At 28.0% G+C, this 26,783-nt stretch overlaps 2 protein-coding genes across 10 annotated transcripts in view; both read left to right on the top strand.

Moving 5' to 3' along the window:
- Positions 1 to 1,175: 1,175 nt before the first annotated feature.
- On the top strand, positions 1,176 to 9,386 carry LOC145967988 (fatty-acid amide hydrolase 2). Of its 2 annotated transcripts, none has more exons than XM_083093143.1 (9): positions 1,176 to 1,227; positions 2,286 to 2,388; positions 2,913 to 3,139; positions 3,330 to 3,659; positions 4,222 to 4,514; positions 4,700 to 4,795; positions 4,958 to 5,116; positions 5,511 to 5,693; positions 6,646 to 9,386. In XM_083093143.1, the coding sequence occupies exons 1-9, from the start codon at positions 1,191 to 1,193 to the stop codon at positions 6,733 to 6,735; spliced, it is 1,518 nt and encodes a 505-aa protein (XP_082949269.1). In that variant the 5' UTR covers positions 1,176 to 1,190; the 3' UTR covers positions 6,736 to 9,386. The 2 variants fall into 2 exon arrangements, with proteins under 2 accessions (XP_082949269.1, XP_082949268.1); XM_083093142.1 differs by lacking the exon at positions 1,176 to 1,227 and adding an exon at positions 1,251 to 1,715 and having other exon boundaries at positions 2,180 to 2,388.
- A 1,061-nt stretch (positions 9,387 to 10,447) lies between these two features.
- Positions 10,448 to 26,783, top strand: part of Regnase-1 (zinc finger CCCH-type containing protein regnase 1) — a 118,449-nt gene continuing 102,113 nt past the window's right edge. For 4 of the 8 annotated variants that reach the window (XR_014438073.1, XM_083095447.1, XM_083095450.1 and 1 more), the window contains exon 1: positions 10,449 to 10,816. Coding sequence is in view for 6 of the 8 variants with exons in the window: in XM_083095447.1 (XP_082951573.1) it covers positions 10,799 to 10,816 (18 nt within the window). In the remaining 2 variants the exon portion in view is untranslated. Of the gene's footprint in view, positions 10,817 to 26,783 lie in introns of all 8 variants that reach the window. The other 4 variants (XR_014438072.1, XM_083095448.1, XM_083095449.1 and 1 more) reach the window with 2 other exon arrangements.

The following is a 26,783-nucleotide window of genomic DNA, read 5'->3' as shown; positions in this document are numbered from 1 at the left end:
TACTTACGTACATCGTACATAACATCAACCAATCACAAACGTGACTGCTGTCCACCAACGTTACGCATGCGTGAGAATTTAGTACATAAATTTCGTGGACATGTATTTGACGCATGGACCTAAGAAGATATGGATGGAGTCTAAAGCGCTCATATGGGCGAGGGGGCTGTGAAATTTGCGGTAAGGGAGGTGTATAGCTCTGTCTCTTTCCAAAAGCAACCTTCGGGTGTTTCCGTCGCATATCCGATAATTCCCGAAAGGTTATATATCCCATATTAGCTAACTTTCGAATAAAAATACATGTATTTTAAATTAAATTTCACACCGCCCCGGCTCTAGACTCCATCCATATCTTCTTAGGTCCATGATTTGACGCAAGTTAGCGGTCTAGTATAGATGTCTGTGCTTATTTCCGCTTTTTACATGGGGAACCCGGTTATTTAAAATCGGAACAAATATGTCTTTTGGAGAAACGTTCTGATTGGTTACCCCACTATACTTCTTTTCCGTTCCGCTTTTTCTTCTACGTGGGACTGCACCCTAATGCAGTCTATGGCCGGTATTCATAGTCCGATCTTATATTTGAGATCGTCTTAAGTTCGAGCTTGAAATGCTACGCAGCCATTTGATTGGTTGAATAAGGTCTTAAGTCACCCTCGGACCAGACTTAAGACAATCTTAAATATAAGATCGAACTATGAATACCGGCCTATGCGTTACATGCGTAAGGGCCTCCGCACAAGGTGTTCCGTATCGCATTACGTTACGTTAAGTATAGATCGTAAATTTAACTCCGTACGTAAAATTAAACTTCAGTTAACGCACAGAAGAAATCGTAACGTAAAGACATGTCTTTACGTTACGATTTCTTCTGTGCGTTGACTGAAGTTTAATTTTACGTACGGAGTTAAATTTACGATCTATACTTAACGTAACGTAATGCGATACGGAACACCTTGTGCGGAGGCCCTAAATCGGAACGCACCCACAATTGACCCCCAGAATCGGATTGAAGACTTCGGTGGAAACCATAGATGCCAGTTTTGGCCCGCTGCACGCTACGCACACAAAGAAAGAACCGTGTACGTGTGGCGCTCGACGGCGATGAGTGGCTGTAGCGCCACACGGCTACACGGCGTACACGGTTCTTTCTTTGTTGCGTAGCGTGCAGCGGGTCAAAACTGGCATCTATGGTGGAAACTAGACCAGTGATATCTTTATTACGAAGTATGTACGCTACTGAAGTCAGCTGATGTGCTTCAGCGATGATGCTGCGATCTTTCTAATGACAGATGCTGTATCATCTTTATTTCTTATGTAAAACTGAAGACAATAAAATTGAAGACGAACAAAGTTTTTTAGTAATTTCGCAATTCTTGAATTTATTACATGTATTTTGATGCATTTAATAATGATGATTAATAAGATAAGTCCATTAATTTACACTTATTGATGTAAAATTTATCACAGTGTGGTTAGAACAGTATTTAAAGTTTTTTTATAAATTAAAATAGAGAATATTAGAAAAAGAATAAGAAAAGAGAAATGTGTTACTAGGAAGAGATACATGGACATGTGTATATGTGTGAAAGAAGAAAAATTCGCATTACTTTCAAAAATATTGTACATAATTTTATGTATTTTTTTAAGAGTAAATTCTATTGATATCACTTATTATTTTTTATACAAATATGTGTACCTCTATAAAAAATAAGGTAAATTAAAAATTTCTATATGTCATTATTAGTACAATTATACATTAATAATCATTTTTAATGTTTGAACGTTTATTTGAACATTTTTCAATGTTATTTAAAGCAATTAATTTTACAACAATTAAAAATTTATTCTTTGCTTATTTTATTTTGATTATAAAATAAATCTTTTTTATTTATTTTTTTTATTTTAAATCATTCAAACAAATAATTTTCGAAGCACATTTTTATACTATTCTAAATGTTTAATCCTAAATGAGTATCATGATCTGTTTTTTGTATTCTGATTATATAATAAAATAAAATGCTGATATAATTATTTTTTACTATAATTTTATGAAAATCTTATTATTCATATATTATTCTGTAATAAAAAATATACATACAAGTAATATATAATAATATATAATATACAAGTTTTATATATATTTTTATTAATATACTGTGTATATGTTTATATATAGGATCCCCCACAATGCGAAGATGTATTGCAATGCATCAAAATGTTGTGCTGTAACATCCTACGATATATAATCATAGAACTACATTTTTTCTTTGATTGCATTGTAGATTTTATTTTTGGCCTATATTATAATTCAAAGGCAAAGAAAGTACCACAAGTGAAAAACAGTCTGTTGTTAGAAAGTGCTGTCTCTTTAGCGGAAAAAATCAGGTTAAATTATTAATTTTAAAATATGCATATATAGTTTTATCAATTTTATCATTTATTAAATTATAATATCTATGTTTATATATACACACACACACATATATATATATATATATATATATATAGAGTGTATCTGAAATGATGCACTAAACTTTAGGAGCATATTCTAGAGGTCAAAATAAGACTTTTTTTTCTTATGAACATGGGTCCGCAAATGAACCCCCCTCCGAGCTAAAATTCGAAAATGTGTGAAATTGACTAAGCACCCACAACGCAAATTTATTTATCTCTCAAAAGAGGGTGATAGGTAAAGTCAAAACCTTTTTTTTTTTCCTGAAACACAGCCAATTTTTAATTTTTTTCCCAAACTTTAGGGGCCTCTAGCTCGGAGATGGGTTCATTTGCGGACCCATGTTCATAGGAAAAAAAAAGTCTTATTTTGACCTCTAGAATATGCTCTTAAAGTTTAGTGTATCATTTCAGATACACCCTGTATATATATATATATATATATATATTTTTTTTAGGACAAAAAAAGTTACATCAGAGGAGGTTGTAACAACATATATTGAAAGATGCAAAGAAGTGAATGGCTTAATAAATGCAATTGTAGAGGATAGATACTCGGATGCAATTAAAGAAGCTAAAGTAGTGGATACTATGATAGAAAAATGTACGGATTTGGAGAAAATAAGGATAACATTGCCATTTTTTGGAGTTCCCTTTACTACAAAAGAAAGCAATTGCGCTAAGGGTAGGCAAAGTAGCACAATGAAGAATTATTTTCCACTTTTGCATTACTTCTAAAATCATTTAAGAAAAGTCTAGAAAATAAAGAATATAGATAAGTTATCTTTTATAAGAAAAAAAAAAGAAAAAAAATTTAATTGATCTGAATATTAATAATTAAATTTAACATCATTAATTATTAATTATTTCATTAGGATTAATCCATTCTATGGGCTTGCTTTGCCGCCGTAATTATCGTTCTGAGGAGGATGCCACAACGGTTCGTTTTCTCAAGGAAGCTGGTGGAATTTTGATTGCGAAAACCAATGTTCCTGAACTCAATTTATGGATAGAAACAAGGAATAATCTATATGGACAGACAAATAATCCTTATGATATTACTAGAACAGTGGGAGGTAGTAGTGGTGGGGAGGGAGCTATAGTAGCAGCATGTGGTGCTCCATTTTCCATCTGTAGTGATATAGGAGGCTCTACGAGGATGCCTGCGTTCTTTAATGGATTATTCGGTTACAAACCTAGTGAAGGTTAATGTTATTAAAAAGATATTATAATACTTAAAGATAATAGTTTGAATATCTGGAATGTCTGCACTTTTGAATTGTGATTATATAGATATCTTATATATTGAAACAAAAAAATTTTCTTATAATACTTAATAAAAATACTTCAAAATTTTCTTTTTATTATACAAATATTATTAATAATTTTATTAAATTTTTATTTAAATTTTATTAATAATTTTTATTAATATTTTATTAAATAAATTTTTAAAATTTTTATTAATTTCCTTAAACCAATAATAATAATAGTAACTTAATTGAGAAGCATGCATGCAAAACTCAATAAATTATGTTTATAACTTGATATAGAAAAAAAAGAATTTATTTCTGAATTAATGCTGCAACATCAGCAAACATTTTTTTAATATTACTTGGAACTTCTGCAGTTCTGCATGAAATAGGCAGAAAAACATGAATTAAACAAATCATGAATTAAAATTAAGACTATGCTTTACTCATTTTGAATTTTTTTGGATATATTATTTTTGCACGTAAGCTATTCATTTTGAAATATTATTGTTATCAGGATTGACACCAGTAGCTGGAATTGGATTGCGTGAGACTGATTATCCGGACACTATGGTAGCAGCTGGGCCACTCTGTAAAAAGGCTGAAGATCTAATACCTTTATTAAAGGTATTAATCAGTCCTAATGTACATAAATTAAAGCTGGATGAGCCAATAAATATGAAGAATCTAAAAGTGTTCTACCAAGAGAGTTCCGGCGATTTGAGAGCGAGCAAAATCAATAGGACTATGCAAGCTACATTACTTAAAGTGATACAACACTTTAGAGAACTCACAGGTTCTGCTACAAAGGTAGAAACCTCCAGATCTCATTATATGATTCCATAAACTGATAAAAAAAAATGTATTATATATTTGTACTATAAAAATCCATATTTTAATTTTTTAAGTTTTAAAAGTTTTTCTTTTTAAATATCTACTAGAATTCCTAAGTTTGTAAAACAATAGAAAAGTCATACTATATTTATATATTACAGATTAAAATACCAGGCTCTGAGTATAGCTACAAACTGTGGAGATATTGGATGACTTGTGAAAATGTTAATTTTAAACTGAATGTAACAGATCGAAAGGTAAATTTTCAATTTTATTTCAAAATTTTACGAGTTATCAAAATATAATAGAATTTATATTTATACTAATTATATTTATACTAATTAGCAGCATTTAAATTGCATTCTATACTTCATAATAAATATTTTTTAATTCTCGATTTAAAAACATTTACTTTGCAGTATGTTACTAGTGCAAAAAGAGAAGTGTTTAATCTACTTACTGGAAACTCACAATTGACATTGGCTGCTATTATCAAATTGATAGATGAGGACTTTTTACCACAGGAAAATGAGGAATGGGCAAAACACATCACTGCAAAAATGAAACAATTTTTGATGGTAAATTATTACAGGATAGAAATACATCACATGTGTGTCTAGAAATATAATAAATAGTATAATATAATAATATAATATAATATAATATAATATAATATAATTAAAAAAAACTAGTTACTTTAATTTTTTGATGGTCTTTTCCAAATTACTCCATTTTAAGAAATTTGCAGTTGCAAAAAAAAAATGAATATTTTAATATACTTTTTTCAGTGTACTTATAGATACAGTTAGTTTTTTTATTATAGAAATCATATATAATACATAAATATTTCAGATATAGAAAAATATTCACAAATTAAATATATATTTTTTGTTCAATTTTTACTATTATTATTATTATTATTTATTATTATTTATTATATTTTGTATGTTTTATCGGAAATTCTCTTTATAGGAGAAATTGGATGATAATGGAGTGTTATTTTATCCTTCGGCTCCATATCCTGCCAGCTATCATTATTCCATGTATCTAAGACCTTTCAATTTTGGCTATTGGTGTCTGTTCAATGTTTTACGATTCCCAACTTGCCAAGTGCCACTGGGTTTGGATGAACAGGGTTTGCCAGTTGGTATTCAGGTATTAAAAAATTTTTTTATTATTATATAAAATCTCTCTAAAATTCATATTTATGTTAATATTGATAAATTTTTGTTATATTTAAATTCTCATATTTATAATTAAATGTATTATAACTTTTTATTCACACATTAAATATGATTATTGCAATATTTTAATAGTATATTCTTACGAGAATTCTTACGAAAATTTTTTTATTAGTGATATTGACTTTTAAAGCATAAATAACTTTAGTTTATTGTTTTTTATACATGGATAATATAGCATATATGGCAATAAGTTATTGAGAAATTAATCATTATATAATTAATCACTAAATAATACTAGTCAATCATATTAAATTTATATTAATATTAGATTAATATTAATCTTTTTGGAATGGAATAACTAATCATCTAAATTATTAGTTAGAGAAAAAGAAAAACGATTAAGTAATTTACATATAACAGTATAAGATATAATAGTATAATTAATCTCGATTATGAAATTGTCAAAACTTTAACAGAATCTACCAATTTGCTAGTAACTTCTGAGTAAATCTGTTGACATTTTGCCTACTGGATATTATGCCTAATCAAAATATTGTTTCATTGCAAATATATGTTTGATTGAAAATGTCCAATTGAGGCTGTATTCAATTGTAAAATAATATTGTATCTGAGTAGTAATACGTATGCAATCAAAATTTATAAATACTATATTGATAACAATAAAATCAGCTCTAAAAGCTGTTTTACAAAATCTACTTCCAAATTAAAATATTCTATTCACAGTAATACACAGTCATTAATTATATATTACTAAGGTATCATATATGATTATATTTGTATCATTAAAACTTATTCCTTTCTTAAAAATATTTTTATTATTTTTTAGTCATTTAGAAAATCATATTATGTAATTACAAAATTTTTTGAATCTTAAAAATTCATTTTTTTTTTTTAAATTAAAGGTAGTAGCAGCTCCTTATAATGATCATCTATGCTTAGCAGTAGCCAAAGAACTCGAAGCAACATTCGGCGGATGGGTTCCACCATCGTAAATTATATACAAAATACTAATAACTTTTTATTAAGGCCCTTGTTTCTTTAATCATATTACGATAATTATATTACTATAATAACGATATTAGAAACAAGAAATTATTTAAATTTTTTTTGCAGGATACAATAGAACATTTTAAAGAGCGCTGAACAAAAATTCAGTAATTATTTACAAAAGAAAATGTCTTATTGATAATATTTAAAGTATTTTGACTATTTTTCACAAAATAATAAGATTTTTATCATAAATTAATGTGGACAAGCTCTGTGTGCTTTTCTCTTTGCATCCATAATGTAACGCACATATATAATGTAACACTATATAGAATGTAATGTACACTATATAGAATGTTTTATATAAAGTGTTATAAGATAATATTTTTTTGTTTATATAATTTTATATAAATAAAATCTCGTAAATTATTTAATTTTTGGCCATTTTATTTTATAATTTTTTACATCGAATATTGGACGGAATCAATTTATATAAAAAAAAATTAGGATGCTTCCATGTAAATATAGTTTGACCTTTCCATGATTTTGAAAAATGATCTTAGTTAAAAATCAACTTTTCTTCTTCTCAAAATCTTATATATTTTGTTTGAAACATTTTTTATACGTCAAGTTTAAAAAAAAAACATCTTGTAACGCTTTATGTAAAACATCTTATATATATATAAATATACTGTTACCTATTGAAAATTGCAATGTCGAGCAATATTGTTTATTTTTAAGATTAAATCTTAACTTATTTAAGATTTATTTAAGATTTAATGAAATCAAAATTGAGTATTTTTAGCTGAAGATACATATGTATTACTGCTATAATTTTATTACTTAATCTCTTTACACAATCATTTAAAAATTGCATTTTTTTACATTTTTTATCTAAAAATTATATTAAATGATTAAATAATTCAGTACTTTTTTATAATACTTATTTAATAGATTACTCTATTAAGTAATAGCTATTCATTTGTTTTTTTATAAAAATTTTAAATAGTGTTTGAACAAAAATAGCTCGTTTGAACAAAAATGTTCGAACAAAAATAGGTCAAGTTTATAATATAGATTATGCATTAGCTTTGTATAATTATACCAGTGAAAATCTGAAAAGCTGAACTTTCAAGCAATCTATTTTTAATTATGTATTTACGTATTTTAATTAATATATAATTAAAATTTGAAAAAAATGCTTAAGAAATTAATTTCACTATATACAAATGTCTTAAGGATTAAGTTGAATGTGCTTAAGTGGAATTTTTAAGTAGTAGTAATTTCTTAAGCATCTTTTTAAATTTTATAGTATAGAATAAATTTGGCTGTGGGGAAATAAATATCAATTCACATAATATTTTTATTACTAACTTAATGTTAAATTATATGTATATCTTATGATCTTATATCTTATAAAGGTGAAAAGAAGTGTCCAGTGATAAGATACTCTTATCGTAAAATATTCTGTATAATTAGATATAAATATATATATATAATTATACATAAAATATAGATGTAAAATATATGGTCATTTATATATATTTTCTTTCTCTTGTATGTAATCTCTACTCATGTATACAGGAAAAATAATAAGAATAATTGAAAAATAATTAGAGAAATAATTTATATATATATATATATATATATATATATATATATATATATATATATATACAGGGTGTCCCATTTTAAAAGTTCCACCCTCATAACTTTTCAGGATCAACATTTGAAGGAAAACGACTCGGATAAAAGTTGTAGCGAACAAAGGGGGCTATCTAATAGTGACCTTGGATTCGACATTAAAGGTCATTTTCAAGGTCATTTGAAGGTCAACATCCGTTTTTTAAATGGGAACTCCTATTTTTTATTACTTATTCTTGTAGCTTATCTTGATATCTTTCCAAAACACTATAATAAAGTATTTCTTCATTCAGTACTTTTCGAGTTATGAGGCTTGAAATAATTTATTAATTTTATATAAACCATAAAATATCTAGTAAAATATTCATTTTTCGATTATCTTACCTTAATACTTTTATGTACAAAATAATGAGAGGAATCAATTGGTGTAAAGAAAACATACAGTTGTTTTCAAGAAAAAATATGGAATTGTTAATTGCAAATTACATATTTTTTCTTAAAAACAACTATGTTTTTTCTTTTCACCAATTGATTCTTCTCATTATTTTGTACATAAAAGTATTAAGGTAAGATAATCGAAAAATGAATATTTTACTAGATATTTTATGGTTTATATAAAATTAAGAAATTATTTCAAGCCTCATAACTCGAAAAGTACTGAATGAAGAAATACTTTATTATAGTGTTTTGGAAAGCTATCGAGATAAGCTACAAGAATAAGTAATAAAAAATAGGGGTTCCCATTTAAAAAACGGAAGTTGACCTTCAAATGACCTTGAAAATGACCTTTAATGTCGAATCCAAGGTCACTATTAGATAGCCCCCTTTGTTCCCTACAACTTTTATCCTAGTCGTTTTCCTTCAAATGTTGATCCTGAAAAGTTATAAGGGTGGAACTTTTAAAATGGGACACCCTGTATAGGCGATTTTTTCTCATTATATTTATTTTAAATTAAGTATTAATTTAACATTTATATTAATTTTAAAATAAATTTAAATGTATTCATTTTAATTTAATTCTTTTTAATGTAAAAAATACGTTTTTTAAGACCTAATCTGTCTATTTTAAAGAAATCTAAAAGACATCAGTTTTTTCTTTTATTTGTTCTGAAAATATAATATCTGCGTCCTTAAATTATGGTTTCAAAAACATTTTTATCAAGACATTTCTTATAAATGAATGGAATATTCTTGAATGATGGAATATTCTTATGTTTGACAATTATAAAACATTAGATGTTTAGCAAATTAACAATGTTATATTATTTGAGATGTAATTAAGCTGCGTATTTATAATTATGCTGCAATTTTCAAAGAAATAATATAAGTATTATACTATTTTGAAATGCAAAAATAAGATTTCTACTCTCTGAAAAAAAAATATAGAAATTCTGGTATTTTTAGAGATTTCTTTTGTACCTGCTAAAATGAGAGAATTCTCATCAAATTTTATTGGAATTTAGGGAATTAAAATTTTTTAATAATTTTGCTCTCATATTGTAACCATCAAGCCAAGTGAATTATAAGCTTTTAAGATATATTGTAAAATATATATTTACGTCTCTCTTTTTCTCTTTGTTTATATTTTATTCAATGTCTTAATTATTGGATATGCAGTATATATTTTTTATAATTTTTAGCGATAAAAAAATGAAAATATATAAATAATATCGAATATACAGTACATAATATTGTTCATTATAATTTTTAAGGATAAAAAAATAAAAATATGCAAATAATTATGCAAAATGTTTATTTTACAAAAGTTATTCAGTCTCTCTCTCTCTCTCTCAATATTTACAAATCTAATTGTGGCTCTGTATTCTTCCTTCGTAAGAGTAAATCTTTGAAATATTCTCTTTACCGGGAATTTTTATCAAAAATGCCTGGAAGATTAGGAAATTTGTTTTACAACATTTGAAAGAAAAAGATAGAAAGTATCTCGATATTTTTTTACATATTTAACTTGCTAACCGCTCATTCCCATTTTATGCATACGATCCTGGACGGAACGATCACGTGATCACTGCGACAATCACGAGCTAAGTCTATTGTGGGTCACGCGGTAGTGTAGTAGTAGGGGAGGTATGTCGCGCGCGGTGGAGGCACTCCATTCACTTGTCGGTCGCCGTCGATTGGAAGTGTCTTGCGTTCACGCGTTTACATCCGCGTACAGTTAGATTTTCATCCATTTTATCGCGAAACGAACGAAATAATATATGGCGTGATTTTCGTTATAGGGATCAGTGATATATAATTATATATGAGCGATCAGTGAGTTATACGTAGTGTTTGCATGGGTGATTCGCGAGAAATGTGTCGTTGTCTGACCGGCCATTGAAAAGTGCACTGCCACTGCCGCTCCCGTTCGAGCAATTTTTTTTGTACGTGAAAAGGATCTACGCTTCATAATCCACGGATGAGATGACGGTCGCTGGAAAGGTAATTCTACTGAATTTAACTATCGATCCAAGCAAATATGTATAAAAAAAATAAAATATCTAAAAATTTTGAAAATTTTCAATAGTTGATTTTTAATGATTTTTTAATCATTTATTTTTTAAATAATTTTTTGGATATATGTATTAATTAATTCATTTTTATTTACAATATTTTCAATATTTCTTACAATTTGCAAGAATGTATTTTTCGAAGCTTCGAAATTTCGAAGTTAATTTCGAAATTCGAAGCTATGAAGTTTCAAAAACAAACTTTGAAGCTTTGAAGTTAACTTCGAGGAATCTTCGAAGTTGTCAAAAGTAACAGCCTTAGTTATAGCGATTCGATTGTTTTGTCGACAATGTGTTTGTCTTCGATATAATTCCGGAATTCCGGATTAAAATCGCGGAATTTATATAAAAATTTGAGTTTTGATTAATTATAAAGTGTTTCCTCTCTCGAAACAGAACCTGAAGAAGATCGTAGAATTTTGTTTTCTAAGAATTGTAATCCTAAATTGCTCGATGTTCCGTAATAATAATTAATATTATTTAGAGATATTTTTTAAACATTATTAATGTCGCAACTTATGTAAAAATCCAAAATTGCACTACATTTTTACAAACTGTAATTCCTGGATTTAAGTAAGTTCAAATTTGAGGAAATATGTACTTTTTATCTACTACTTTTTATTTTCTACGTGAAATATTTATAATAAATATAAAATAATATAAAATAAATAATAAAATAATATTTAGCAAAAAATCTTTTAAAAAAAAATTTATTCAAATATTTCAATTTGTTCTGTTTACAAGTTTCATTTTTGTTTTATTTTTTTTTATTCAAAATTTGTTCAACTTTTCTTTTTGTACATAAAAAAGATTTATAGTCTACCCCGGATACGACACTAAATTACGACACGCGTAATTATCACTCATCTCGTGGCGTGATGTTAGTCGCCGTAATCGGGCTGACGTTAAACGTGACTATAATTATCTGCGTGATTAGCTGTCATCCGGTTTACATCGAATCATCACTTGGCTGTTAATTGATCGCCCTATATCGATAATTACGATATGATAAGGAAAGAAATGCGCGAATTATTATACTATTAATTAATTTAGAATTTTCAAATAATCAAATAGTTTGAACACACACAATTTAAATTTTAAAATCAAATCTTCAAATGTTTGGCTCAAGACTGAAGATAGATTCGAACAATTCAATTTATTCGAATTGATTTTATTTATTTCTTATTTATTTATACTTTAGATATTTGCGTAAAATTAGGAAATGTATTATAAATCGTTGTTTATGTTCTGATTTTATTTACTAATTTTATTTACTAATTTTGTTTACTGATTTTATGTTTACTGGTTTTCTGATTTTATTTACTAATTTTATTCACAAATTTTTCTTAATATATAAACTCTTAAAATATATGAATTCTAAACAATCATTGACTCAGAAGACAGATTGAAAGAGAAATTCTACTCGAATTTTCCAAAGCTTATTAAATTATCTACTTTGTTTATTAAATAATTTAATTATTTATTAAATTTAATTATTAAATTATCTACTTTGAACTGTTTAAATAATTCGATTATACAATCGAAATCTTTTATCTAACAATAAACTGTATCCAGATACGTAAATATTCTAATATGTAAATATATTAATAAAGTTTATTATAATATAGTCTTATAGTATCTGATGATAGTATATGTCAATGAAGTTTAAAGATTTATAAATATTTGTTACATATAAATATAATATAATTATATATGATTGGCTCAAATGCCAAGCAATACAAGTCTGAAAAATAAAAGTTTAAGAAATAAAGACTTTAAGGTTTGCTTTTAGTATATATATTTATATATTTAAGTATACAGATCTGATTGACTTTGAAAACAGACTCAGATTTCAGTGTAGTTATGTAGATTGATAGATCGTATTATCTGTATCTCAAATCTACTATCAACTCAAAATCGAGTTTGGATGGACTTATACTCAGCATCATTCATATAAATATATATAATATGTATTGAAAATATTTTCAAAGAAAAAGTTTCCTTTTAATAAAGTGTTTTGGTTGATTTAGAATCAATTGTTTTTTAACAAAAATTTTTAATATACCTACAAATTTTCAACTTCGAATTTTCAACCTACAGAAAAAGATATTTGGTGAAAGTAAATTTTAGAAGGTAAATATTTACCTTTACACAGCCAGCTCCAAATGACTTGACCTTGACATATATTGTCAAGATTACTGCCCTGAGTAACATCCAAAAGGTTTTAGGCGTCGCTCGTTGTTCAATAGAAAGTTAATAAACAAAAGAAGTTTTATAAATTTTATTGAATTTTTGGACACTATGTACAATAATAGACCTTTTAGGTAAATATGGAGAAAAGGTACAACCTCACTAATGACCTTGACCTTGACATATGTTGTAAAGCTCATTATTCTGAGTCATATACAGTTTGAATTTTGTGGCGGTCTCTCTTCGTTCCTGAGATATGCGATTTTGAAATTTTATACTTACTTGTATCATCTTTTCGTTACATTCTAAATATGTTTATACAATAAAAATTTTCTCTCAAAAAATATATTTTTCCTAAAAAAAAAAATCAAAACTAAATATGAAATCAATCATTAATTAGCCAAATACATTAGAGCAATTGATAGGGATTTGTAATTTGAAATATTTGTCACAAATTCAATCTTGCATTTATGTATTAAATTCTCGACAAAATGAAAATGATTTTCAAAATAAGTTCAACCTCCAAAAAAAACCTTACAAAGATAAAAAAAATACGCCAAGTACATAAAAAATATTTCACCTTGTATGCAACAAAACGTTTATAAAAAAATATCCCTAAAAATAATTTATAATAAAAATTTTCTCTCAAAAAATATATATTTTTCCTAAAAAAAAAATCAAAACTAAATATGAAATCAATCATTAATTAGCCAAGTACATTAGAGCAATTGAAAGGGATTTGTAATTTGAAATATTTGTCACAAATTCAATCTTGCATTTATGTATTAGATTCTCGACAAAATTAAAAATGATTTTCAAAATAAGTTCAATACTTTGTATGATATATAAAAATACATTATTATATATGATCCAAATAAATATTTGTACAACATATGAAATAGCATCAATATATTACGGATTTTATATTGCAGATTATAAATAGTAAGTCATAAAACTATTTAACACTTACTGCAATAACATCGATTGCAATCGCTAATTTTGAATTTAAAAGAGAAAAACTAATCGACTTGTTTTAAGATAAGTTTTACTATGTAGACCTGGAACTAAAAGATTTAAGAAGTTACATACAAAAATTTGACCCGAGTCGTATTTATAATTTACACATTTTTATTATTAGGAAATATTTAATTTTGAAATTAATCATAAGCTTTGCCAAGTAAATTTGGAACTAAAAAAATTAAAACCAAAACGACTTACGAAAGCTTGGCGTGCTCGGGTCGTTATAATTCACATATTTCTATAATTGAAATTAATTACAGGTATGTAATTCGTAAACTTTGTAAAATTATGTGTATTATAATGTGACCCGAGCACGCCAAGTTTTTGTAAGTCGTTTTGGTCTTAATTTTTTTAGTTCCAAATTTACTTGGCAAAGCTTATGATTAATTTCAAAATTAAATATTTCCTAATAATAAAAATGTGTAAATTATAAATACGACTCGGGTCAAATTTTTGTATGTAACTTCTTAAATCTTTTAGTTCCAGGTCTACATAGTAAAACTTATCTTAAAACAAGTCGATTAGTTTTTCTCTTTTAAATTCAAAATTAGCGATTGCAATCAATGTTATTGCAGTAAGTGTTAAATAGTTTTATGACTTACTATTTATAATTTGCAATATAAAATCCGTGATATATTAATGCTATATATGTTGTACAAATATTTATTTGGATCATATATAATAATGTATTTTTATATATCATACAAAGTATTGAACTTATTTTGAAAATCATTTTTAATTTTGTCGAGAATCTAACACATAAATGCAAGATTGAATTTGTGACAAATATTTCAAATTACAAATCCCTATCAATTGCTCTAATGTACTTGGCTAATTTATGATTGATTTCATATTTAGTTTTGATTTTTTTTTTAGGAAAAATATATATTTTTTGAGAGAAAATTTTTATTATAAATTATTTTTAGGGATATTCTTTATAAACGTTTTGTTGCATACAAGGTGAAATATTTTTTATGTACTTGGCGTATTTTTTTTACCTTTGTAAGGTTTTTTTTGGAGGGATTTCACATCTTTTTGTAAAATTTACATATATTTTTTGAGAGATAAATTATTTTTAGGGATATTTTTTTATAAACGTTTTATTGCATACAAGGTGGAATATTTTTTATGTACTTGGCGTATTTTTTTTACCTTTGTAATACTATATTACTATATATTACACGTCAAAATTATTAATTTAATTAAGTTTTTATCATTACATATTTACTATTATAGATTTCATTATTATTGCATTATTCTTTATTATAAAATAAAATTTTGTTTCACGTATGAAGAATCAAAGAAAATTTTAGAAGTTCAGATTTAATTGAAATAAGACATGCTGCAATTCTGCCACTGTATTAGATTTCTATCTTAAACAAAATGAAATTTAAATTGAAATTTAGCCATTACTAGGTCTAAAGAGAAAAAAAAGAAGTTAAAAATTCGAAAACTTAAACAGATGTAATAAGTAAATAATAATAATATAATTATCATAAAAGTTTAATATAAGTTTGTTGCGTATCGTAATAAATATTATTTTATAAGGCAGCATCAACATATATAGTCCATCCTCCCACAACTTAAAATATATTTCCAGTTTTACAAATATGATGTTATTCTTTTCCTACTTCCATGCAACATCTAAACTTTATTCCTACAAGTAACCTATTCATACAAATTATGATTACGCAGAAAAAACTTATCTATGTACATAATTATATATAAGTGTGTATATCTATAACTCTATAGTTCTATAGTACATAATTATTGTATACATATATATACATATGTATGTGTGTGTGTAGAAATTTACATATTTGATTGCGCAACCATAATTAAAGTTACATAGACATTTATTACATTTGCCTGCGCGTACACAAATATAGTTACACAGAAATATTCCCTACATATATAATTATTTATTATAATATATATGATATATATAATTATCATTACACATGTAGGGAATATTTCTGCGTAACTATATGTGTATCTACGCAGGCAAATGTAATAAATGTCTATGTAACTATAATTATGATTGCGCTGTCAAATATGTAAATTTCTACACACACACACACACATATATATATATATATATATATATATATATATATATATAATTATAAATTACATAATTATATTCCACAAAATGATAACTGTCTATTTTCTTTATTAATATAATATGTCAAAATATATTATGTGTAATCTAAACAGAAATGAGAAAAATTTCACAATATTTACCTTTTGATTGATGAATCACAGTCCACTTGGTTGTCGTTAAGTGTCACAAATCTGTGTTTTTACTAATAAATGCACTCGGCGTCGCTTGATAATAACTTTTAATATGTCACTTCTCTTCCTTGGTACGTTATTACACACTACTTTTCTTCCTTGTTCTGCACTATACTTTTATTTTTTACTCTTATTTATTTCTTAAAATCTGTGTTTTTAAACAAGTAACCTGACTGCTTAACGTGTCACTTCTCTTCCTTGTTACACTATTCCGCACTATACTTTAATAAATTTATCTTTCATACGTACGTACATACATACATATACATATCACACGTATGTACGCACATGCACACATATGATTTTACATCTTAAAGCATTGTACATATCGAAGCAGTAATCGTATACGCAGCGGTATGAACGCCGCTTGAGGGACAAACTCGCTTTGCGTGTGTGCGTGCGAGCATATGTACGTGAGTCTAAACTGAAGGAAATGGAAGAGAAGAACGAAAAATGTCACAATTCTGATATTCGATCATCATTTCTCAGGATTGACTGCACCGATTTTATTCAAACAGGTCGCAATCGAAAGCTTGTACTCATATTATATCATAAAAGTGTCGTTAGATTTTTGATTACGGCTTTAGTTTATTAAATATCTTAACCGAAAGTTTACTTGACGCGAAATTCCGGATAAGGTACTTGGTAGCGCCGCGTCGAGAACAGTGACGGCTCAACTTCCGAATAGCCCCTACCTCCGAATTTGATGAAACTTCGAGCATTTGAAGACTATGGCCAGTATTCATAGTCCGTTCTTATATTTAAGATCGTCTTAAGTTCATCTTTAAATATTGTATGTATCATTTTATTGGCTATGGATTATCTGAAGATGAACTAAAGACGATCTTAAATATAAGACCGGACTATGAATACCGGCCTATAACAGAACACATTTACACCATAAAGGATTTTTTGCGGAAACGATTAGGAGCGGAGAAATTCAAAAAAGAAGACGGTAAAACTACCATTTAGGATTTATTTCCGACTACTTTGATTTTGACATACCTTGTTAAGGTCATAACTCTGAGCAATTTTCAGAAGGTTTTAACCGTTGCTTGTTGTTTGTTAAAAAGTTATTGAGAAAAAAATTTTGAAAAATGTAGGAGTTATTTTGATTGTTGAAAGGTATAAACTGTGTGTAAATATCCACCCCACATTTCCTTGTGCTTTGATCTGAAACGAGGTTTATAGTTGTTTTGTTCCACATGAGTTTGCGACTTTTGAATTTTGATAAATATTTATAATTGTAAAGGAGTAATTGTGAAGGAGAAGGGTATCCTCACCGATTTCGCTGAAACTTGATTTATTGACGTATTTTAGTGCGTAGAACATGAATCTGTTAATTAAAATTGTCGCTTTTACTTACGAAAAAAATTATGAAGGTCTAAAGTTGGCAGGTATTTAAGGTTAGGAAATCCGTCATACCGACTAAATGTAGTGACGCGAACATGTTTCTTGACTACGTGCGCATGCGTTTTAGTTTATAACAGCATGGAGCTGACACACACACACACACACGGGGGGGGTGCAAGGACGGCCTTCGGCCTCCCCTCCCGCACCCACCCCGTCCCCCTCGCTTCGCGTGAAAAGTTGCGAAGTGGAACCTCGCTTCGCGTGGAAAGTTGCACCCTACCGTAGGCACCCCTACCGGCGGGGTGGGTGTAGGAGGGTGCAACTTTCCACGCGAAGCGAGGTTTCACTTTGCAACTTTCCACGCGAAGCGAGGGTGACGGGGCGGGTGCGGGAGGGGGGCCGAAGGCCCCCCTTGCACCCCCCGCGTGTGTGTGTGTGTGTGTGTATATATATATATATATAAGTTTCTGATATTTATATAAATATCTTTTGCGAAATATATGAAAACTTTCTTTTTTAAATTTCTCCGCTCCTAGTCGTTTCCGCAAAAAATCCTTTATGGTGTGAATGTGTTCTGTTATAATCTTCAAATGCTGGAAGTTTCATCAAATTCGGAGGTAGGGGCTATTCGGAAGTCTTACCACAGTGACTCTCAACTCAATGCTTGGATTTGTTTTTTATGTACTTGGCGTCGCGACGCTACCGCGTCACTTGATATTTTTCTGTTTACATTTCCCGAGGTCATCTTTCGGAATAACTTTCAAAAGGTTTTAACCGCTTGTTATTTATTAAATAGTTATTAACAAAAAGAGTTTCATGAATAGAATGTAATTTTACCACATCATGTATGTTCAAGAAGAAATACATATATTTAATAGAATATATGTATTTGTAAACTTTGCTTTGTCTTGCAAAGTACATGCGTGGACGCTGCATGTTCCGCCCCCCCCTACGGGGGGGCTCCACTTTCAGAAGATATAACCTAACCTAACCTGTGTCTGAAGTGTAGGAAATACCTTGATATATGACATTTTGCTTTACATGGTTCATATAGTTTATATAAGTTTGCAACTTTCTATGCGAAGCCAGGTATATTCCATACTTCAGACACGGGTTAGGTTAGGTTATATCTTCCGAAAGTGGAGCCCCCCCTACCGGGGGGGGGCGGAACATGCGGTGTCCACGCATGTACTTTGCAAAATGAAGGAAGTTATATACAAACACTTATTAAAAGTTTAGGTAAAATAAAAAGTACAATTTTTATTTAGCGAAACTAAACAATAATCTATAGCTTAGCGACATGGAAGGGACAACAAGCAAACGTAAACAAAAAAATATAAACACAAATAAAATATAATATGAAATCGTGATGAGCAAATGTAAACAAAAAATGTAAACACAAATAGGATATAACGAGAAGATGACATAAAAGTATGAACCTTTTCTCCATATTTACCTGAAAGTTCTATTATTGTACATGGTGTCCAAAAATTCTATAAAATTTATAAAACTTCTTTTGTTTATAACTTTTTAATAAACAACGAGCGACGCCTAAAATCTTTTGGATGTTACTCAGGGCAGTGACCTTGATAATATATGTCAAGGTCAAGTCATTTGGGGCTGGCTGTGTAAAGGTAAATATTTACCTTCTAATCACTAAAATTGACCTTCATTATTTCATCACAGTTACACTCAAGGTCAATTTTAAGATTGACAGAGGCACTTTCAGAAAAAACATTTGATACAAAAGTTTTTTATTTTTTCACGTACAATTCGAATCTGTAATAAAAAGTACCATGTTCCCCTAAAAAAATTAAACTTCCGATCCGAATGGCGTATTTCCGGTCGGAATTAAAAGTCGAAAATATCACCATTTGATAGAGCGTACCCGATTTACTTAAAAATTGTTCGCGATTTTTGATAAAAGCCATTTATTTTCATTTTAAAAAGGGGGTGGTCTGGGACACCCTGTATATACATATACATATATATATATATATATATATATATATATATATATACAGGGTGATTTAAAATAACCCTATTGTCCGTGAAATGACACATTCTTGAGTCAATTCAAATGAGAATTATTAAAGGAAGTAATTAACTTATAATGGGTCGGATACAAGAGGCAGGCAAGGGTGGTGCGATTCACCGTCAGACGCGGGTGCTTACGCGGGGCGCCTGCTGCGATCATCTGATCGCTACATGCACACACATGCGAATACATTCATTCTCTCTCTCTCTCTCTGCCTCTCTCTCTCTCCCTCCCTCACTCTCTCTCTCTCATTTGCTTACTCACTTGAAGTTATTACTCTAGTTATTACTCTTACTTAAATTATTATTTACTTTTTATTATTATACATATTCACTTTAATTATTATTATTTTTTTATATTGTACTTTTTTTTTTACGAGAGAGGGGAAAATGCATTTTATGCATACTCACAGGCCGGTCCGGTGAGTTATGTGGGACTCGAGTACCAAGTCGAATTACCAACTCGATACTCCCTACCCACTAAAAACCCCTCTCTTTCGCGAATTTTCTCTGACACTGTTTATTTGACATCCCGAAATCTGTTTTCATACAACACCAAAGAATAGTTATTATTACCTTGTTCGATGCATTGCTGTAATTTCTTGAGAAATGAATTTTCCGACAAATCGTACTTTCACTCAAATTGAACGTAGATATCACGTTCTAAGGGACAGAGATCCACTCTAAATAATTAATCGAAAGTTCTTTTTTCTTTTATAAACTGTATTCTTTTATAAACTTCAACATAATCACATTCATTCACTCACTCGATAAGATGAGAAATTTACCAATGACTCTATCAATAATCACTATCAATCGCTGTCGAATAATCACTGTTGGAAATTAAAAACCACTCGATTAAAGAAACACACGCGCACATACACGACGCGACGACGCGACGATATTTACCCGGCGACAGCAAATAGTTTTTGGTTATGGTAAGTTACGGTAGGTTCTTCAATCAAACACATGTTCACATTCGACAGCGCTGTTAGTACCTTAACCTACCGTACCTTAACCTCCACTTTTTATTGCATATTAGAAATCAGAAATAAAATACTTTATTTTCTAGATGATGATTTCAATCGGATACGTGCTATCGGATAGGGCTACAAGAATATGCAATAAAAAGTAGAGGGTTCCATTTCAAAAATTCAAGGTGGCCTTGTCGTGACCTTGGTGACGCCACCCAAGGTCAAACACATGGCGCCAGTAAATAGACCTTTTTACACCCTACAACTTTTGTTTGAAACAATTATTTGTAAAACTTCTATTTTTTGTGATATTTCGAGGTCCCAACTCTTTCGAACACTCCGTATGCCGTAGCGATGTAATGACACGTTTCCGACCCCAGGTTCATTTGCAAAAAATGATTCTTATGGTGCCCTCGACAATCTCTGAAAATTTGTCGGTTGAATTTCCAAACACCCTGTATATATATATATATATATATATATATATATATATATATATATACAGGGTGTTTGGAAATGTGTATATATATATATATATATATATATATATATATATATATATATATATATATATACAGGGTATATATGTATATGTGTGTATATATATATATATATATATATACAGGGTATATATGTATATGTGTGTATATATATATATATATATATATATATATATATATATACACATGTACAGGGTGTCCCATTTTAAATAACGACCTCAAATATCTCCCGAATAATGTTTTACGGAAAAATGTTTCAGACAAAAGTTGTATGGTTTCGAAGGGGCCATAAGATGGTACCATTGGTTTGACCTTGAAGGGTCATTTGAAGGTCACGTGAAGGTCACTTCAATTTTTTTAAATGGAACACCTATATATTTTTGCACATTCTTGTATCTCATCTCGAGAGCTTTCCAAAACACTACAATTAAGTTAGTTTTCATTAAGTACTTTCCGAGTTATGAGGCTTGAAATAACTTCTTAATTTTACATAAATCATAAAATATCTTGTAAAATATTCATTTTTCGATTATCTTAATACTTTTATGTACAAAATAATGAGAGGAATCAATTGGTGTAAAGAAAACACATAATTGTTTCGAAAAAGAAAATGTAATTTGCGATTAACAATTGCATTTTTTCTTAAAAACAACTATGTGTTTTCTTTACACCAATTGATTCCTCTCATTATTTTGTACATAAAAGTATTAAGATAAGATAATCGAAAAATGAATATTTTACAAGATATTTTACGGTTTATGTAAAATTAAGAAATTATTTCAAGCCTCATAATTCAAAAAGTACTTAACGAAAAGGTACTTAATTATAGTGTTTTGGAAAGCTCTCGAGATAAGCTACAAGAATATGCAATGACAAATAGTAGGTTCCATTTAAGAAATTGAAGGTGACCTTCATGTGACCTTCAAATAACTCTTCAAGGTCAAACCAATGATACCATCTTATGGCCCCCTCGAAACCATAAAACTTTTGTCTGAAACATTTTTCTCTAAAATGCTTTGTTTCCGAAATAATTGCGTGCGTTAATTAAAATGGCTCACCCTGTATATATATATATATATATATATATATATATATATATATATATATATATATAAATTATATAATTGTTTTTAATGATTCTTTTTAATTATTTAATGAGAGGTTTATTTTTTTGAAAATGAAAAAGAAACGATTATTGTCGAACAATTGTATTCTTTATCTAGGATTTGCTTCCGGGTTAGAATACTTGATGTTTTAGCCTTTTACGTAATCGCGAGAGAGTGTAGCAAAGTGGACAGTCGCGATCAGCTCCATTAATCACTCGAAACTTGGCTCGCGTCTGCTTTGTTGGAAGTATGTCGAATCCGGTTGAATATCATATTAATGCCTTGAAGATGACCATAGAAATGTGATTATAAACGGACAAATATTTTTTCAGAACAACAAATTTTCATATCAATTAAAAAAATCTTTTTAATAATCTCCATTTTTAAATTATAATTAAAAAATTTTTATTATATTTATTTTTATTGAATATAATCAAGCATTGTCTCACATCAAATTCGCAATAGCAAACAACGAAATTGGTTGTGTATCTATGATGCGAGAAATAGTTGGAATTTTGTTAGAACGCAATGTGTTCTTAAATTAAAACGTAATATTTATATGAAAATACAACATTTAATTAGATAATTATTTTTAACAATATTATTAAATTGGCAATCATTAGCGTTTCGAATTTTTATCGAAAGAGATGAACTTTTTACAGAAAAAAATTGAACGGCTTTTTTTAATTTACTTTTATAATCAGATTATAAAAGAAATAAGTTAAGAGAGAAAATAATTCCATTGTTGACATTTTATTTGTTGATCTGTGCAGTCAATCAAAACATTGTCAAAATTTAAAATCAATACAATAATTTTATTTCATCTTTTATATTAGGAATACTCATGCATGATCAATAAAATCAAGGAATTAAAAAAAAATCTTGTATTGATAATATGCCAAGAAGATCCACAGAAATTTTTTAATTTTATTAAAAATCTTTAATTATTTAAAGTAAAAGATATACAAATTAAAAATATAATTTCTAATTAAATATATAATATAATTAAATAATAATATAATTAAAAAATGTAAAATTTGTGTAAAGGAAGAAAGAATAAAATGAAATACATTCACTTGTAGGTATAGTATATAAAAAACATAAACAGCAGAAATAAAGCGGCAATTAAATGAACCAAACGTAATTAAGTATTCTCCACTATTTCTATAAATGCTTGATTGGACAATGTATTTATTTAAGTTATGTTTCTTTTGTGTTATGATTTTCACAATGCCTAGAAATGATTCCCAAATATTATCAATTTTATATTCTAAAAGTTATGTTCTTACCATTTTGTAAAAAAACTACTTGAAAATTAAAATTATGTGAAATTACAGTTTATTAGTATCTTTTGTGAATTCCTCATAATATTGTGCTATCAAATTAAAATTTACTGTGGATATGCGGAAAATTTTAACTTAGATAATATCAAGTATGTATTAAAGATCAGGGAAACTATTATGCAATTATTTACGATTCCGATCGGAGAATCGTAAATAATTACATAATAGTCAAAATGTGAGTTTCGACTGGTGAATTCCGCTACTTGAAAATGAAATCTAAAGCGAATCCAATCGCGATAAAAGAGATTTTTAATTATTCAAATCGTACATTTCTATCTCTTTTTGGATCACCTTCGGCAACTGTCAGAAATTAAAAGAAGAAAGTACAATAGTGTATAATAGGAAGTACAAAGACATTTAAAATAAGTTCGCATATAGGAATATATACTACGCAAATTAAAAAAAAATAAATAGATCGTATGTTCTGACCTTAAAAACTCATTTTATAACAAAGAAACTTATAACACAATAATTTTATATTTTCTAGTAATGTTTTAAAACTAATATTATTTGAAAGAAAATAAAATGTGTCTGCACATATAAAACTATTTTTATCAGACTTATGTGAACCTATCACCGGACTTTTAAAAAATTAATTTTTTAATATGGAAAATGATAGCATTTCGTTTGTAGTTGTTTATAGTAACACTCATTTCGTTTATATTTCGTTTTATTAAAATATTAAAAAAACATTAACATTAAAAAATACAAAATTTTTACTCCCGACTGCTGCCAACCTACGGTTGGCAAAAAGACGGAGGGAGTATGCGTTTCACCGAGCTCGGATTGTTTGCAAGAAGTATTCTCGATAACTATAACGTAGTTCGATACCATCTTTTTCATATTAGTTTCTTTTTAACCAAAGAAGGTTTATAGTATATAATTATCATTATTTATTCTATTAATAAAAAGCGGAAAAATAATATTATTCCGTCTATTCGTTCTCTCATTGGCTGCGAGTGAATCTAAGAAGCAAAATGATTCACCAATAAGATTCGTTCTAAGCATCCGTATAGGGAAATATAGTAACTTGAGACATGTCGAAGTAGCGGGAATAATAATTGACATAACCCTATATGTCAAATTATTGTTATTGTTGACAATTATCAATAAATTGTTGTCAATAGTAATAATAATAATGTGTTATAATAATTGTGTTATAATTGTGAAGTAGTGATTTGACAGAAAAACATGGATAATATGGATATATCGGAAGAAAATATTCCTAAACAGGTAAGCTTTTCTCTCTTTCTATCATTAATAATAATTATTTTTATATTTACAGCATAGTCATAATAATAAATAATATAACATAATATGAGAGAAAATCTTCTGCATAGCCATATAATTATGATTATATGATATTTCTACAATCATTCTTGGCTACGCAGCAAATATATAAACTTCTATGATTGCAGAAATATTATATAATCATAATTATGTGGCTATGCAGAAGATTTTTTTTTATGATGTTATATTATTGTTGTATTATTTATTATTATGACTTTGCTGCAAATAAATAAATTTTTTTTTACATAAATAATATACATAATGTGAGAGTAAATCTTCTGTGTAGCCACATAATTATGATTATATAGTATTTCTGCAATCATAGAAGTTTATATATTTGCTGCGTAGCCAAGAATGATTGTAATAAAAATATCATATAACCATATAATTATGATATTTCTACAATCATTCTTGGCTACGCAGCAAATATATAAACTTCTATGATTGCAGAAATACTATATAATCATAATTATGTGGCTACGCAGAAGATTCTTTCTCTCATTATGTTATATTATTGTTGTATTATTTATTATTATGACTACACAAATATATAAATTACAAATATATACTACTATTTAAATAATATACTTATATAAGATAATTGTATACAATTGATATGTATTATATTTATAAATATGGATAATTTTCTAAATAACTATATTTATTCCACATGAATTTATATATTTGTCTACATAATTATAATTATAGTTATACAGAAGTTTATATATTTGCTGCATAACTATAATTATTATATATTTAAATGTAAATATTATTATTATGATCTCTCTCTGTTTCTTTCTTTCTCTTTTTCTTTCTTTTGTGATACATTTATTAATTAAAAAGATTACAGAAATACTTGGAAAAATGCAAAGCATATTGAAGTCGCGTGGTAAGTAATGTAGATTAGATTAGATAGTTTATTGATTCCCCTTAGGGTTACAAGGCGCTTTTGCAAGGAGCGTACTCGAACCTTTCACAATCAAAAAAATTTACATTCCCCGACCTGGCCCTTGTGCGACCACTACATTCGAACTTCCCACACCCTCCCTGCGTACCCTCCCCTTCCTTTCTCTCCATCCCTCACCCCCCTTTCCACTCTCCGGACCCTTCTCCTCGCAATCTATGCTTCCTCTCATGCCAGCACCGCTTTCCATCTTCCTCTTCCTCCTCTCCCTTTCTCCTGCGCTTTGCTTTCCCTATCCTGTCTCTCTTCCTTTCCTGTCTCCGTTTCCTTCTGCTCTAATCCTTCCTTTCCATTCCCCATCCTGTATCGAGAGTAACTGCAAACAAACGAAAATTAAACAAAAGCACAGCGGTTATCTACTCCTCCTCTCCACTCCCTCCACTTCTTCTATTTCCCTTAAGGTAAGTAATGTAATTATTATTGTTTATAATATAAACTATATATATATATATATATATATATATATATATATAACTATATATATAATTTATAATGTTATATATTGTTTATAATGTAATTTTTATTGTTTATTATTATTAAATTTTATGTTACATGTTAGATGATAATAATAATTAAAACTGTACATATGTATAGGATGAAGAAATATGAAGACAGAAGAATAGCAGCGCATGATGATATATATTGGCTGCATAATTGCGCCGCACTCATAATGTGCATACTGGCAGCAATATTGCGCCTTACTATCTGCAGGAAGAGGAATTAAGTAAAAGTACAACGTTTAAATCATTATAAAAAAAGTTTAATAAATAAAAAAAATAAAGAAAGTAATGATAAATAATAAATTAAAAAGTAGATATAAAATAGTA

Source organism: Camponotus vicinus, unplaced genomic scaffold (genome assembly GCF_025532165.1).
Source record: "Camponotus vicinus isolate PSW18456_S1 unplaced genomic scaffold, iyCamVici1.0 SCAF_3, whole genome shotgun sequence".
Classification (NCBI taxonomy): Eukaryota; Metazoa; Arthropoda; class Insecta; order Hymenoptera; family Formicidae; genus Camponotus; species Camponotus vicinus.
This window is presented reverse-complemented; position numbering and strand designations above follow the sequence as displayed.